The following is a 15127-nucleotide window of genomic DNA, read 5'->3' on the forward strand; positions in this document are numbered from 1 at the left end:
AATATTACTCGGCTTGTAGTAGTTGTCAGTGTGTCTGGTACGTCAGCATGAGATTTGATTATCAAAATTACTGCAGTACAAAGCTGTAGACTTTGGGAGTAGTTGGTGTCACATGTTCATCACTGCGTTCAGCGGAAAAAAAAAAGTTGTTGCGAAAAGAGAGGCCAGGCGGCATCCCACAAGCTGCTCCAAAACTTTTCAGCTGCTTTTGACCGCCATCTTGCGCCCGAAATTGAGGCAATGCATTTTTGAAGACGCTGAGATACGTGGCCGACTTTCTCGTAATTTTAGGCAGACTTCTTGACAACACACTAATTGTAACAAATAGGATTTCAGAATGTCTTGACAGATGTTCCCACTCGCTGTCTGCTACTACCACTGAACTTACAATATAAAAAACGCCTGTCATCGATTCTTGAACCTAGCTTCGATTTTGTTTGTTCGTTTTTATCAGGACGATCGCATTAGCTGGCAATATTATATATATATGGTGCAGTAAAGCAAAGCAGCTGACCACACGACTTTTCCCATACAAAACTGGTGACACGAGGAACCGACTAGTCATGCCAAAACTCCCCATTGCCAATGTCCTGTATGCAGAAGGCTGGCCATAGCTTCGAACATCATCTTATGCACCTGACCAGCTCGGATTTCCCCTCCAATGTTCTCGTAGCTGTGAGCTGTTCCTTGCTTCAAGAGCTATAACACGGTCTCAACGGGTCAAGCATGCAAAAAAAAAGCAACCAAGGAACAACGTAGTGATGCTGTATGTTCATGCCACATGTCATACAACTTAAAAAAGGGTTACGGCAGAAACATGGAGGTGACCTAATGTTCACGGCGCCTTGCAAGTTCTCCAAATCGTGGGCCCTCGTCAGCGACAAAACGAAAAGGGAAAAGATCGTACGCGGAGAAAGGCACGTGAAGTAGTCTGTTGTCCGTGGAAACAGAGTTGCGTACCAAATCCCGCTAACGTGCGCGGGCATGTAGGTCGGTCCAACGGGGCCGATGTCTCAACGATAGACCCAGGTACAGACTTCTACACGTTACAGAAAAAAAAGTAACCGATTACCTTTCAAGTCACGTTATTTCTTTAATGTATATGATTACGGCTACCCGTTGCAGTCCCACGAAAGTCACATCGGTCATCAGCAAGAGCAAGGCTAGGCTGCAGAAAAACTTTGGTCACCGATCAGGTTAATAAGTAACATTGACTCGTGCAAGTAAGCGGGTGGGCGGGCGGACAATTACATTTATAAAGATCGCACTATACAAGTAGCTAAATGAAAACCTTCAGGAATCACCTTTCAATTGTAATTAGAATTTTTCGAAACTTCACTGGTTTGCAGTATATATGTCTGTCCGTTTGTCCTTTGACTGTCCGTGCTCCTTGAGCAGTTCAATGAATCGACGTAACATACGCGCCATTTGATGGGTATCGGGCCTATGTATAATTGAGGCCTAATCTAAGAATACGGGAATCTTGCGGAAGAGATTTACAGAAGCATACCGATCGTTAGAGCGTTTTACTCAGCCAGAAAAAAAGGAAAGCGGTGTCAATTATCTGTGCGCTTAAGCGACAGGTTCCAGTGGGGCATTACTGTCTATGGGGTGCCGGCGTGGTCTAAAAGGAGCACCGAGACTTCTCTGCCATCGGTGAATCGGCCGCGCAGCTGAGCACCGACGCAAAGTCTCCCGCATACATCAGTGCCTCGTTGAGCTCGCGCACAGTTTGTGGAGTCGTATCCAACCGGCATCTGGACAAGAAGACCAAAATGTAGAAAATCTCTCCATGTGACATTTTCAGCCGACCCACAGCCGGCCGCGCCAGGTCCCAGTCGGGACGACTGAAGGACTTAAGCGCAGACGACAAGCCCAGAACGAGGGGCACCGATACGCTCTCGTTAATTCCGTTCTCCTCGGGGTTGAGGCAAGACCACAGGCATTTGATCTTGGCCTCGGTCTTCGGCAACCACAAATTACCACTGAGAACCACTTCCCAAACAGCCTGTGCTACCAACCACCCGAGTGGCGCCATATTAGGTATCTCCGAGCCCGTCGCCGGGCCGGTGCGAATCATGTCAAGCATAACGGCAGGAATCCAAATGTAGCGTGCTTTCGGAAACTAGGAATTTAGTGCCCTGCTGGCTGTCTCTTCGGGCGTGGAAGTCATAGGCGCGACCGTTCAACAGGTTTTCGGCAAAGATGGGTGCGGGCTTCAGCGCCAAGTCGGTGGTTGGGCTCGCTTCCGCGGTGGCGCTGAGGGACAGCTTGCCGAAGAAGTCTCCGAGACTGTCATCGTCTTCGGCGTCGAAGATACGGCTCCCGCGGCACTCGCTGTACACGGTGTCTCTGACGGCTGCGAATATGTCACGAAGCCGGTCTTCCTTCTCGGGAGTCCTCAAGTATTCCGCCGCGAACATGTCCCACACTTCCCCGATGTCCTGTACGCCGGCCTTGCAGATTTCCCGCACGCGGTCCGGCTGGCCGGCGTACGACTTGTAGAACTCGTACGTCCCGCTCGCGACGCTGTGCAAAAGCAAGCAGGCCGCTTTATCACCGTCGGCTTCGCGATGGTCGCCGTCCGCGTAAGCGTCGTGGACCGCCAACACTCCTGCGACGCCCTTCACGCTGATACGTGTGTTGACGTCCATGGTGTAGCCCACGGAAGCCAGGGCGAATCGCAAGCCATCCACGTGCCAACGCGTCCGTTTCAAGGCGTCGCCGGTGGCGCGCCACTTCGAATTATTGTTCTCCGAAATGAAGCGACCGCATACGCTGCCGATCAGCGCCTTCACTCCGTCCGGCGTGACCGAAGCTACGCCTAGCTCCGCTACAGCTTCGACGGAAGAGGTCAGGATCGCCGGATGCAAAAGTTCGAGCGAACAGAGCGTGGCGACGGTCAGCTCCCCGAGCGGAACCCTCGGCTCGTAGTTGACCTCGACGGCGGTCGGAAGTTTGTACTTGAGGGACACCGTGGCGGCGTAGGCGAGGGCGTTCCAGGAGTCCGGCTTGGCGAGGAACCGGTGCGTTTTCCTCGCCAGGACTTGGGCTAGGTTCGAGACGAAGCCTTCCTTGTGACGCATGGCCTCGCTGCAAGTCTTGTAGTAGGCGGTGAGGAACGTCGTACCCTTGGCTTCCCGCAGGCGCAACGGCACTCGGCCCGTGATGACCATTTGCTCGAGCTCGGACTCGCGGGCCAGTTGCTTCCAGAGCCTGAACCTCAGACCGTTGGTGCAGACCCGCGCGTAGAAGTCGTGGCAGGGGTACGTCGCAACTCCTGTTGAGGAATCGCACCACCTCCCGAACGTATTCCGGGCAACAGAAAGAAGGCACCGAGCTTGATTTGACAAGGTAGCCCTCAGGTAGTTCCTGACGGCTGCTTGAGAATCGGAGAAGATGACAGCTGCGTCCATGCACGTGGTAGTTGCTAGGGTGATCGCCGTCCCTTCTGCAGTCTCGGGGTTTTGTGCACGGACTGTGGCAGACGCTAGCTCTTTGCCCTGAGAGTCTACGACGCTCAGGGCGTAACCGTTTCTTTGCGGGTATTTGGCTGCGCCGGTGTATCTCGCGTCCCGATCTTGCCTGTGTCTTCGCCGTAGAGCATCCACTCGCGCTTGTCTTCTTTCCTTGTGGTACGTGGGGTGCATGTTGCGTAGAATTGGGGATATATGCACACGTATTTGCGGAAATTTGAAGGAATTCTTTCTTTTCGGTCCGTGGTGGCTATAAAGGTTTCACCGAAGCTTACCCGTTGATTAGAACGACTGACGCTCACGCTCACACTCACTAACAAATAGGTTTTTTGCTTAGATCTCCCCCCCCTCCTTACTTCCCAGTTGAAAAACACAACAGGAAATTTTAACAATCTGTCGTATTTTGGGACGTTGTTTCTGTAGTTCTGTTGTCTGTAGTGTGACGTCCTGTAGTAGAAAGTTCTGTAGTTCTTGATAAATATTTAATTAAAAAATGACAGAGACGTCCGTAAGGTTATGTAAATTTGTTAGTACAAAAAGAAAAACATAAAAGTAAAAAAAATAAAAAAAACGTCTTCGCCTAGGATTCGAACATGCGACACGATTCCGAACCCGGCATCTCCGACGCATTCGTCCGGCGTTGCTAGAAAAAAAATGGCTGTGGCTTAGCTAAGGTTAAGCCCAGGATGCAAAGCATACTAGCCTTTATTTTAACGCTACAGCGTTAAGGAGCTCGTGTCGCAGAGAAGCCGGTGTCGTCGGCGTCGGCTCAGGCGTGCGGCGCTTGCTCAGGCGCACATTTCGTTGTCGCGCCGAACGCTGCGTTGCTCGACGCTCACCGCGTCCGATGCGGGGCGCGTATTCGCTGCGCCGTAACAAGGCCACCTAGAAAATCAGTCTCTGTAGCACGCCGCAACCTTCGCTGCTCATTCCAACGAGCAGCTCTGTCTCCAGGAGGCATCTCACCTCGTGAGTGTCTAGCAGAGGCAAGCGCAGCTGCTTATATACCGCCGCGACGCTGCGAGCGACGGCGCGAGTTGGAGCCCCGTTTCTCCGCTGTCGTGACGTCACGGTGTCACGTGGTCAGCCTTGAAGGCGACGCCGCGAGCGACGGCGCGAGTTGTAGCCCCGTTTCTCCTCTGTCGTGACGTCACGGTGTCACGTGGTATTGAAGGCGGCACCGCCGCGCCTGAGGAGCTGGGTTGCCCTCTAGTAATATGCTTCGCATAAAATTTGAGAACGCTTAAGCTTCGCTTTTAAGAGTGGAACGCGATAGCATTGCAAGGTCCCCGACTGCTTCTCACGCCTCCCGGCAACTAGAGCGTATGTAGCCGTAATGTTTACCGGGAAACGCTAGCCGCGAACGCTATGCACGAACGCGGGCTTTGTGGTACCAACGTCGCGTCTTGCGTGGGCCGCGATGTGATGGAGGCGAGCGACAGCTGGAGTTAATGCACGGAACCGAGCGCGCCGCCCCGTGGCCCTCAAGACACTCGCGCAAACGGCGGACGCCGCGGCTGGCCTGTGAATGGTAGAAACGCTGAAACAAGAGTTTGTTCTAGTTTTCGCCTAACAGAATTACGTTTTCTCGTATACTCAAATTACACTCCGAGTGCTATCACGAGTGTAGGTTTGTAAGTCATGTAGTTTAAGATTTTTCCACGTATGTTAGCTTGAGAAATTCGATTAGTTCAGTCGTTTCTTGCCTCACATCGTAGGCCTGGGTGCGGGTGGATCGAAAATTATTGTTACGGAAGGATAAAAGAAGAGTAAAAAAGAAGAAGATCGCGAGTCGCTGGCTGGTGCGTGTTGTTGCTGCTCAGCGATATTTAACTGCACTGACTCTGCGTGTGTATATATTGTGAATACGGTCTTTCTATACTCGCAACATACCCGTAACATATTGTTGGGAGGTGCTGGGCACCACGGCTGGAAATGGAGCTCCGCAGTTTTGGCCAAAACGAACTCCTACAACGGATACCGACGCTGGACACCGACGCGGGACGCCGGATTTTCGGCGACACGCGCTACTTACTAAAACTGCGGTGGGACGCGCTAAAACTGGGGTGGGACGAGCGTTCTTGAGACGTCAGCGTGACTTGAGACCCAGATGACAGTTTATACTGTCGCCAACAGCAGCGACGCTGTGTTGTGATGACGTGGTGAAAGAAAACGCTCTCACACTCGACGGCTGTTTGCGACGACACGGCTCGGAGGGCACGAGAGAGCTTGATGCGGGAGTACAGAGCGATATAAAAAATTGGAGGCGTATCAAGGTTAAGCCCAGTGGATGCTTCGCATCCACTGGGCTTAACCTTAGCGTATTCCTAGTGTTTGGAGGCATCTTGACCGCATACACGCCCGGCGCAAAGGCGCTGGCGCGGTTGCGGGCACAGAGACTGACGCGATGGCGGGCGCGCGCCGCTTCATCCCTGGCGTGACGTCACATATTACGTGATGCAGTGATGGTGGCGCCGCCGCCGCGTCGCGCGCGACGGCGCGAACCGAAGCGTGGTGACCACCGCCGGGAGGCGACCGACGGCGCGATATGAGGCCCCATCTGCAGCCGGTGTGACGTCATCACGTGACGTCATGTCACGTGACCTACTTGAAGGTCACTTGAAGGTCAATGGTGGCCACCGCCGGGAGGCGACCGACGGCGTGATATGACGCCCCATCTGCAGCCTGTGTGACGTCATCACGTGACGTCATCTCACGTGAACCCACTTCATGGTCAATGGTGGCCACCGCCGGGCGTCGCGCGAAGGCCCGAAACTTACGTTAATATGCTTCGCATAAAAAAAAGCATCCGCCTTTTCCGCCGGCCAAATACAACGCTGCTCGCGAGAGCGGTCTAGAACCGGCTGCCGAAGATATTATTAGGCTTCAATTTGTAGGATGAATTCGAGAGCAGTATATATAGAGGACTCTGTAGCGCAAGATACATAATGGCACTCCTGGTAGCTGTTGAGAGAAATGTGAATACTTCCTAGGCGCTGCTGCACCTCGATCAGATAACCTTGCAACGCCCCATGGAGAATCCACGGATGTGAATTATTCCTGTTGAAACGGACACTATAGAAGAGTAGTTTCAGTACAATACAGAATAAGAAAGCTATAAATTACTGATGTTATTCTTCCCACACATTGTCTTACCCACTCGTTCAACAACTTCTTGTGGACAGGGAAACCAAATTCAACGCAACGCTGCTGAGGTGTCAACAGATGTCGGGAGTAACGTGGTTAATATGATGGCACAGCCTTTTTTTTCCTTTACTTCATGGATTACGCGATGTTTCAACGAGGTCTAATCAACTTCTCTCGACTTTTCTTATCGAGAAATAACTCGCACACACTCAGAAATTAAGAGAGCCCAGGGAAGCCAATCACAGCGAACATCAGTTCTTGTGCGGGAAATGGGTTATTAGTGCCAAAATTGGAGCTGGACCCAAATAGAAGGCAACAAGTTCGTAGGAAAAATCAGCACTTGAAGTGACCGCACAGTCGCCAGAGCTGCAGAGGAGGCTCAGGCTGTAGGCAACGTTCAAATAGGAGGACTTGGGCATCACACGGTTCCCCTTGTGGTTAGGCTGACTCTAAGACGAGGCCGACTCTAAGACGAGGCCTACTTTAAGACGAGGCCTACTTTAAGACGAGGCCTACTTTAAGACGAGGCCTACTTTAAGACGAGGCCTACTTTAAGACGAGGCCTACTTTAAGACGAGGCCTACTTGGCTCGGACTCGGCACCCCATACGCTGCACTGTGTGGGCATACACTGCGCATTCCCTTCGTTCTTTCACTGTTGACATTCCTTTGCCCCAAGAATTGCCACAGCGCATGTTATGGTTAAGCTACTATTGACCTTGTTCGCAAAGCTGCACCAATTGAAATGCATAAATTTCCGCCGGATAAAAGTCCGCCGGACCAAACAACAGTAAAGCAGTGACCCGAATAACGTTAAACACAAAAAGAAATCCGTATTCCGAAAAAAGCAATCTCGCATGCACACACACACACACAAATTCTGTGTGTGCGTGCATGTGCGTGCGCATGTCTTGTTTATATAATATCTTATTTTTGATTAAGATGAGACAAAGCACGCACTAGACTATAGGGGAAAGGATTAAACTCTCAACTGTGGCTATTATATTGACGTTACTTTCGTAGGCTCAAGGGTATGCGTTCTTTCCTTACTCCTGCCAGAAGGATAGCACAAGTAGGTCTGCAATAGCAGTGTATGATTAACGGAAATTCTAGATAACATATTATTATCTTCCTTCTTCTTATGGAATACGGGAATTCAAGTTTATTATTCATTGCGTTTAAGATAATCAGTGAGTGACCTTGTGGACAACGCGAAAAACGCGCGCTTGTACGCCCTCACCTAAGCTTCAACACAAAGGGTTTAATATGCATCTGACGCTGGCATAATAGGCGCACACATATATTTAGAAATACTAACTCCGACAATAAGAAGCGCGCGTAACACGGAACCTGCCTGCAAACCAACCGTTTGCGCAAGGCTTGATGCATGCAGCGAAACCGATTGTGTTCATCATGAAGGGGGTTCTTGACCAAGGTACCAAACCGGAGAGGATACAACTAATGCTAAAAACGTCATAAACCAGCGCTGCGCTTTAGAAGTTCGTGGAGCCCTGCATAACTGCCTCTACGGTTCTAGGCAAGCGTCGAGAACTCCACAACAAAAATGTTTTAGTTCGCACGGTCTTCGGCGCACAGAGAAGTCAGAGAGAGCAGCCTTTGCTTTAGCGCTATTACGTGTCAATATGGATGAAGTCTGCCTCCAACTCGTGCTTAAATGCTCGACAGAGATACAAAGCTCAGGTAAACAATACGTAAAAGGAAAAAAAGACATATACTGAATACCGCGGTGACACGTACAAGGGACGGGAATTCCTTACGTATGCTTAAACTTTCAACAATCAGAACGTGAAATTGAAACGACGGTGTGAGACATTTTACACTCCGGGGATTTCAGTAGCAAGCCGCGAATAATTTCCTCTCGGGCAAGTAGCCAGAGTCCGTCGATGGACGCGGCTCCGCGAAGCTCTTCGACGAGCTCGACATGCTGTAGCGCTTGAGCTGCGAGATGGCGTCGAACAACGCGTCGGGCACTCGGGCGTCTTTGGTCTCGGGCAGCTGCTCGACCAGCAGCAAGGCCACGATGGCCAGCGACAGGCCGAGCATCTTGCGCACCGCCGGGTCCTGGCCCTCGATGAGGCTCATCAGCGCGACGCCGCCCAGAACGCCCGACGAGCAGACGGTGGCGAAGCCCGCGGCGCGATCGGCCGTCGCGTACAGTTCGAGGCAGTAGACGCAGGCGAAGGCGAGGTTGACGAACGCGGAGGCCAACACCAGCTCGCCGACGACGACGTAGACGTACGAGTCGCCTCTCGGGAGGGCCAGCTCGACGAGGGCTAGTAGCGCGATGGCGGCGCAGCTCAGCGGGAGACCCAGCATCAGCGCCCTCTTGCGCTCGCAGCATTGCAGAAATCGAGCCGCCAGCAGGACGCTGACGGCCCGCGGGATCACCAGGACAGCAGCCCAACAGGAGGACGGAGCCGGCGGGGACAGATCCCGTTCCGGTTCGCCGCATTCCGACGTCTCGTTCATGATGACGATCTGGCTTAAGAAGAGCACCGACAGCGACGCGGTCCTCGCCACAAATCCGGGCAGAACGATCGTGCTGGCAGCGCTGCCAGGTTGCGGAGACGCCTCCGTAGTGCGACGTTCTTCGGCTATCGCTGAAGCCCTGGCATCACGCAGCTGCCGTACAGCGGCACGGTCCAGTTCAACGTCGGAGCGAAGCCCTCCTCCATGAGGGGACGTGGCGTAGTGCCGGTCGATGAAGTCGGCGAGGCCGCCGGTGACGAGCAGCCACCGCGAGGACTCCCGGACGGCCTGGAAGCTGGTCATTAGCAGGGAGACCGGCACGAGGAAGGCGAACGCCAGCGTTCGTCGGTCGAACACATGCTTGCCGGCGTTGAGAAGGCAAGGAGCCCAGCCACAGATAATGCTCGCCGCCATAGCCCCGCAGAGGTAGTCAGTACTGCGTTACACCGCGGCAGCTTTATCGGTTTCTTCACTCGTTCCACTGTACCCGTGAGGCCCCATCGTTAGGCGTTCTTGCAGCTTGTCGCGACATGCTCGAGCAATTTAGTTTCGAAACGGCAATGCGACTTCTGGAAGGAGCGAATCAAGCGTAGCTTGAAGGGGAGCTCTCTTTTGAACACCCAACTGTTCAAGGGCACACCACATCGTTCCAGAAGAGCTATTTGTACAGGTCAGGGAGGAGGGTCATGGAGAGGTGAAGTGCTAATCTAAGAAGGCGGGGAGGGAGGCCAAGGCCATGCCTCTCCAATTGGGTCGGTCTGGGACTCTTAGTGGACAGTGGCTTGAAGACTGCGCTTTCACATAATCATCATCAACATCAGCAGGCTGTCTATGTCCACCGCGGTATGAGGGACACTCCCAGCAATCTCCAATTACCCCTATCTTGCGCTATCTAATTCCAAGTTATGCCTGCAGATTTCCTCTTTTCATCACACCAACTAATTCTTGGGTGTCCTCGACTGCGCTTACCTTCCCTTAGCACCCCCTTCTATAACTCTAATAGACAAGCGGCAGACCGTCCTACCTATTAAGTGACCTACCCACCTCCATTTTCTTATTCTTTTAATGTCAACTGAAATATCAGTTATACCCATCTGCTCTCTATTCTTCACCAGTTTCGGTATCACCTCTGTCGTGTGGTGACGTCACGACGCGGAGAATGCTCAAGCGAGACATTGCGAGATTCTGACACTAGCTCCAGCTCGCTCGGGGACCTGATATGCTCCTGCATCGGCCTCATAACAAGCAGCAGCATGGGAGGCCACCAAGTGAGCCTGGGCGAGTGTCGAAGAATCGCAATGTCCAGCTCTCACGTGACCACGTCCTCCCTCCTGACGTCACAACGCGGAAACCTCCTGGAAAATAAAACCGAGAATTGCTGTAGAAAATGTATTATATCACATTATTCAGGGCGCTATATGGGATTTCCCAGTATATTTATATGGTTCAGATGCCTAGGACATTCATATTAAGAAAAAAAAAGAATGGGTAGTTGGAAATATCCTGTCACTGTACAGGATATTATCCTGTCAGTGTACAGGATGTGCAAGATAAGGACACATCCTTCACGGCTGCATTCTTGTGAAGATCATAGTCTCGCAAAGGATACTACCGACAATTATCTCATCGTCACTAATCACCATTACTGTTGTAACTGACTTCATAAAATGCGGTGGTTACAAAAGAAAAAGTCTATTAGGTTAGCACATACCCCACTGTGCCTAGTGGGGGAGTTGACAATTGACAAACTGATGCAACGCAAGCTCGTTAATAAGTTCCTCAACTGTCAAGTATACATGGGTCAGACAGCTAACGTAAGACGGTGGCGTAAGTTTTCTATAGTCAATATCCGATAGGTTCAAGTCACCTCTCAACAGAACGTGCTCAGCACCTGAAGTATAGCCAATGCTTCAGACAAAGCTTAAAGCGGGAGCGCATTGTCACTATTCGGAGAACGATAAAAAAACCACCCAAAGCAACGTGGTGTGCACCAGACAGTTCAATTTTACGCCACACACTTTTGCACTCAAGGAATTGTCCACGATATCGACACGCTTTTTAATCTATTGTCAACCAGAATAGAAACGCCTCCGCCGCCGCCACTTCGCGGTAGAAGTTTGCATGAGACGGAACAAACATCTGCGTTGTGAATGATATCGTCTCAGCATGACTCGGTGCCTGAGATGATATCGCCGTTCGTATAGTAGACACGAAATCCAAAACGCATCCTTTTTTTATGCTCCAACAGTTCTCGATCGATGAAGGCAAGTGCTTGCTGATTGCGCTTCTGCCGTCGCACGAGCGGTATTGATTGCTATTGTACCGTTTCTACGTTATCGTTAATCTTACTATAATATTCCTTCCATGACTCCTCAGAACCTCAACGGGCGATATGCACAACGGAATAGGGCAGCTCCCAGGCACAACAATAGGATTAATAGTGCTTTGAACACATTGGGCACTGTGGCCTTCGAAAAAAAAGAAAGATAACACAGCACGCTTGCGCGTCTGCAGTCACAGTGTATTTGCTTTGGTGCGTAATATTAAATACACCGGAGTTCATCAGTATGCGTCATGTAGGAGAAAATGAGCTACCTTTTGTTCAATTATATTTATTCGAAACCGGTATGAACCCTCATGAACTGGTTTGAAAAGGTTGAAACCGTCGCTTCGGAGACGAGCCTAAACGGACCGGGTAATACCCAGAAGCAGAAGGGTGGCTACTGGGGAGGTTGATGAAACATTCTTCAGGCAAGGCGAAATCTTTTCTAGTGGGCAAATCGTACAAAGAAACGAAGAAGGCGACAGTTCTGTTCTTTTTACGATATGCGCACTACTAAGGATTCCTTCTTTGTCCAATGAATGTTTCACCGTTTGTACATCCTGGTTAGAGGTGCGACACCCTATCGACCACACCACGCTGATCTGCTCCGTCTGCCTTACCGGCAGCGGAAACTCCGGCCAAACTGAGTGAGATTACTTGAATGCGTCTCACGTAGCCGTTTCTAACGTAGAAGACGCCACGTTGTATCAAGCAAACCAGGTGAGTCCGAAAACAGCCACCGCGTCGAGTGCCACCGAGGGTACAACATGGGATGCAACATAAAGCACTCTGCCATCGCGGTTAAAACAGGCAGACGCCTATTAATAAAGGGAGCTTTACGCAATTAGACGGCGCTACAGCGCCCATTAAAGAAGAAGGCCTATAGATAAGTGGTGTTAACATCGCAACCCACTGGGAGGCCATCGTGCTTTCGCTGTACAGCCGGCAGTCACAGAAGGGACCGCTGATGGCATGGCCGCCACGTTTGGAACATCGCGCCTGTTCGTCGTGAAAAAAAGAAATGCACAATCACCGACCTGCTGGCTTCGTAGGTGACCTCGAACAGAAGAACGATGGAAACGACCGAGAAGCCGTTCAGCGAGCCCGCCACCACCATGCGCAGCAGGACGACCTGCAGGAACGAGTGCGCGTGCACGGTCAACGCCGCGGCGGCCACCGCGAGCACGGCGCACGCGAGCAGGACCGGCCTGCGACCCGTTCTGTCCGCCATCTTGCCGAGGAAGGGCGCGCAGACGACGCCCCCGAGGTAGGTGTAGAGGCGCGCCGCGAGCACCAGCCACGCGTTGGAGCACACCAGGTCCCACTCGTTCAGGGCCGTGAGCACGTCCGGAGGCAGGTCGTAGTCCCAGTCGCTGCACGGGAGCTCGCCCCGAGGCCCGGCGACGACCCCGGGCCACAACACCGAGAAGGATGCGGAGCCCGATGTGGCTGCTGCTGCTACGTCGTCCAGAGAGAGAGCGAACTTGCGTGAAGGTATATCGCAGTATCGGCCCACGGGCGAAGCAATAGAGAGCTTTAGTTTAGGGGACGCAAGCGGCTTGTGTACACAAGGACTAGGGCCGACGGTACTCCGAATGAGCAGACACTACGTCGGCGTCTGCGCATGCGCAGAACCGTCGCCCCTGGTTCTTGCGTACGCAAACCGCTTGCGTCCTCTAAACGAAAGCTATCTAACGACTGCGATTGTGATGCGGGATTTTATCTGATCAACCTCGCCTCCCCACCCGCCCAACGTCGGAATGGCGCACCACATAAGCCATAGGTAAGCAGCGCGAGCAACTGAAATTTATATAGATCGCTGGCGCATGTAGTACACACGTTTCGTTTGAGGGATCCCTGATCACTGCATTCCTGAACTGTCACCGAATGCTCTCAATGCAGTACTAAAAAAAGACAGACAGAGCTTGCGAAACTCCTGGAACGTAAACTGTCAATCACTTTGCGATAACGAACTGTAAGCAAACTCGTCAACTCTGAACACGCCTGTGTGTATACTACGCACCCGTGCCGTGCGAGTAGGGAAACCTGTAGACGGTGCATGTGCTGTAGCGGCCATCGGGACCCACGGGAACGGAGGCGTTCTTCCACGCCTGCGCGCTCAGGTTGGCGAACTCGGGCGGCTGCCTGCACCAGTGGTCCACCGCGTCGAGGGGCGCCAGCAGACGCATCGACTGGTAGTGGAAGGCGAGCGCCCCGAGCGACAGCTGGGCGCAGGCCAAGATGCGCAGCTGGTGCGATCCCTGGCCCAGAATCTCGCTCGTCGACAGCTCGGCCGACCTGAGGCGGTACGACTGCGCATCGCCGAACGTGACCGTACTCTGTCCGCGCGATTTCCGCTTGGGCTACGGCGACAGCGTCGGGTCCTGGCCATCGTAAGAGACCTGCGCATGCACATGCCAGTTCAGGAACGAAAACCAAAGGGACCTCAGGAGGCGCGGGTTGAAATCGTGCCACTGCCATGCTTCATCAAATGAGTCCTCAAGTGGTTGCACCATCGGCCAATCGTTCCACGAACACACACGCTCGTCCCTATGCGCTCCGTCTCTACAACCCTGTGCGGTGCCGCGAAGGCAAGGGCTCGTTATTAGCCGTTCACTAACCACCCTATAGTGCGCCTTCTAAGAAGGGAAGATGGCTCTCCCACTGCGTGCAGCTAATACTTCCGGCAAGCTTCCTTTAAATCGTCGTCGCGCTGAGAGGTTACCGGGTGACTATGAATGAGCCTTTCTCCGGATTCTCTATCCTGGTTTGCTGTCGCGACCCGTACTTTTCACTTCAGTGCCCGGAGTCGGCGAGGGAGAGTACGGCTACCCAGTTGACGATAGTGACCGAGGATAGCACGCAATGACCATGCAGTATGCACCCACAACCGGAAGGGCCCAGGGTCTACTTCTAGATCTGCTCAGAGGTCAGGCGAGGGCCTCCTTGACGGTAGCCAAGCCACCTTGTCGAAAACGTCCGCTTAATGTTTCAGCTTCCCTTTTTGGCCAAGCGTTGACTATTTGTAGTCCCATGCGTTGTGGGCAAGTCGTGCAGTCAACCTACTTTTACTTGGATGTAGTGTCCCGAGCTGAGCCGGTGTTGCGGACGCCAGGATATCAACGAAAAAGCATTTCATGGGCCGTTTTATTTGTGGTCACGTTACAGCCAGTCTTTGTCGGCGTGAAATGGCAGCGCTGCTAAATATACAGTATACAACTATATACCATCTCTATCGTGACACAAATTTATTATCGAACTATACAGCAATCTTTTCGTGGCTTACCGCCGGTGACGGGAGCTCCAAGGACGGCGGCATCACCAGCCGGCCATCCTTCTCGATTGGGGCGTAGCCGGACGCTGGTCGGCTTTGGGCCAATACATCCTCGGACTCGTCCACATCTCGCATATCAATGGCCTGTGTACGTGCACAAAAAGTAGAAAAAAAGAACTGGATGTAATATCCAAGTATAGTCAGACACATCTTAGGATGGCAACCGAAGCTCTAAAATTCCTAACGAGCAAGCCGCACCCGCTTCTAAGTCATCAAGCATCATGTCGCCCTTACATTGGTGTCAGAAGTGCTAAATTAAAGCAACAGGAAAATTGACAAAGATATATCGACATCATGGATGACAATGCCAGCAGGAAATTTCAACAGGCAGGCCAGCACAACATGGCGCAATAAAACC

The 15127-nt window shown here is 52.3% G+C and overlaps 1 protein-coding gene across 3 annotated transcripts in view; it reads right to left on the reverse strand.

Annotated features, from left to right (window-relative positions):
- The window catches only part of LOC135912332 (uncharacterized), a 96338-nt gene extending 83242 nt beyond the window's left edge, over positions 1 to 13096 (reverse strand). For all 3 annotated transcript variants that reach the window (XM_065444740.2, XM_070540680.1, XM_065444745.2), the window contains exon 1: positions 12473 to 13096. In XM_065444740.2, the coding sequence (XP_065300812.2) occupies positions 12473 to 12666 (194 nt within the window). In that variant the 5' untranslated portion in view covers positions 12667 to 13096. The remainder of the gene's footprint in view (positions 1 to 12472) is intronic.
- Positions 13097 to 15127: the final 2031 nt, after the last annotated feature.

The sequence above is a fragment of the Dermacentor albipictus genome, chromosome 6 (assembly GCF_038994185.2).
Source record: "Dermacentor albipictus isolate Rhodes 1998 colony chromosome 6, USDA_Dalb.pri_finalv2, whole genome shotgun sequence".
Lineage (NCBI taxonomy): Eukaryota > Metazoa > Arthropoda > Arachnida > Ixodida > Ixodidae > Dermacentor > Dermacentor albipictus.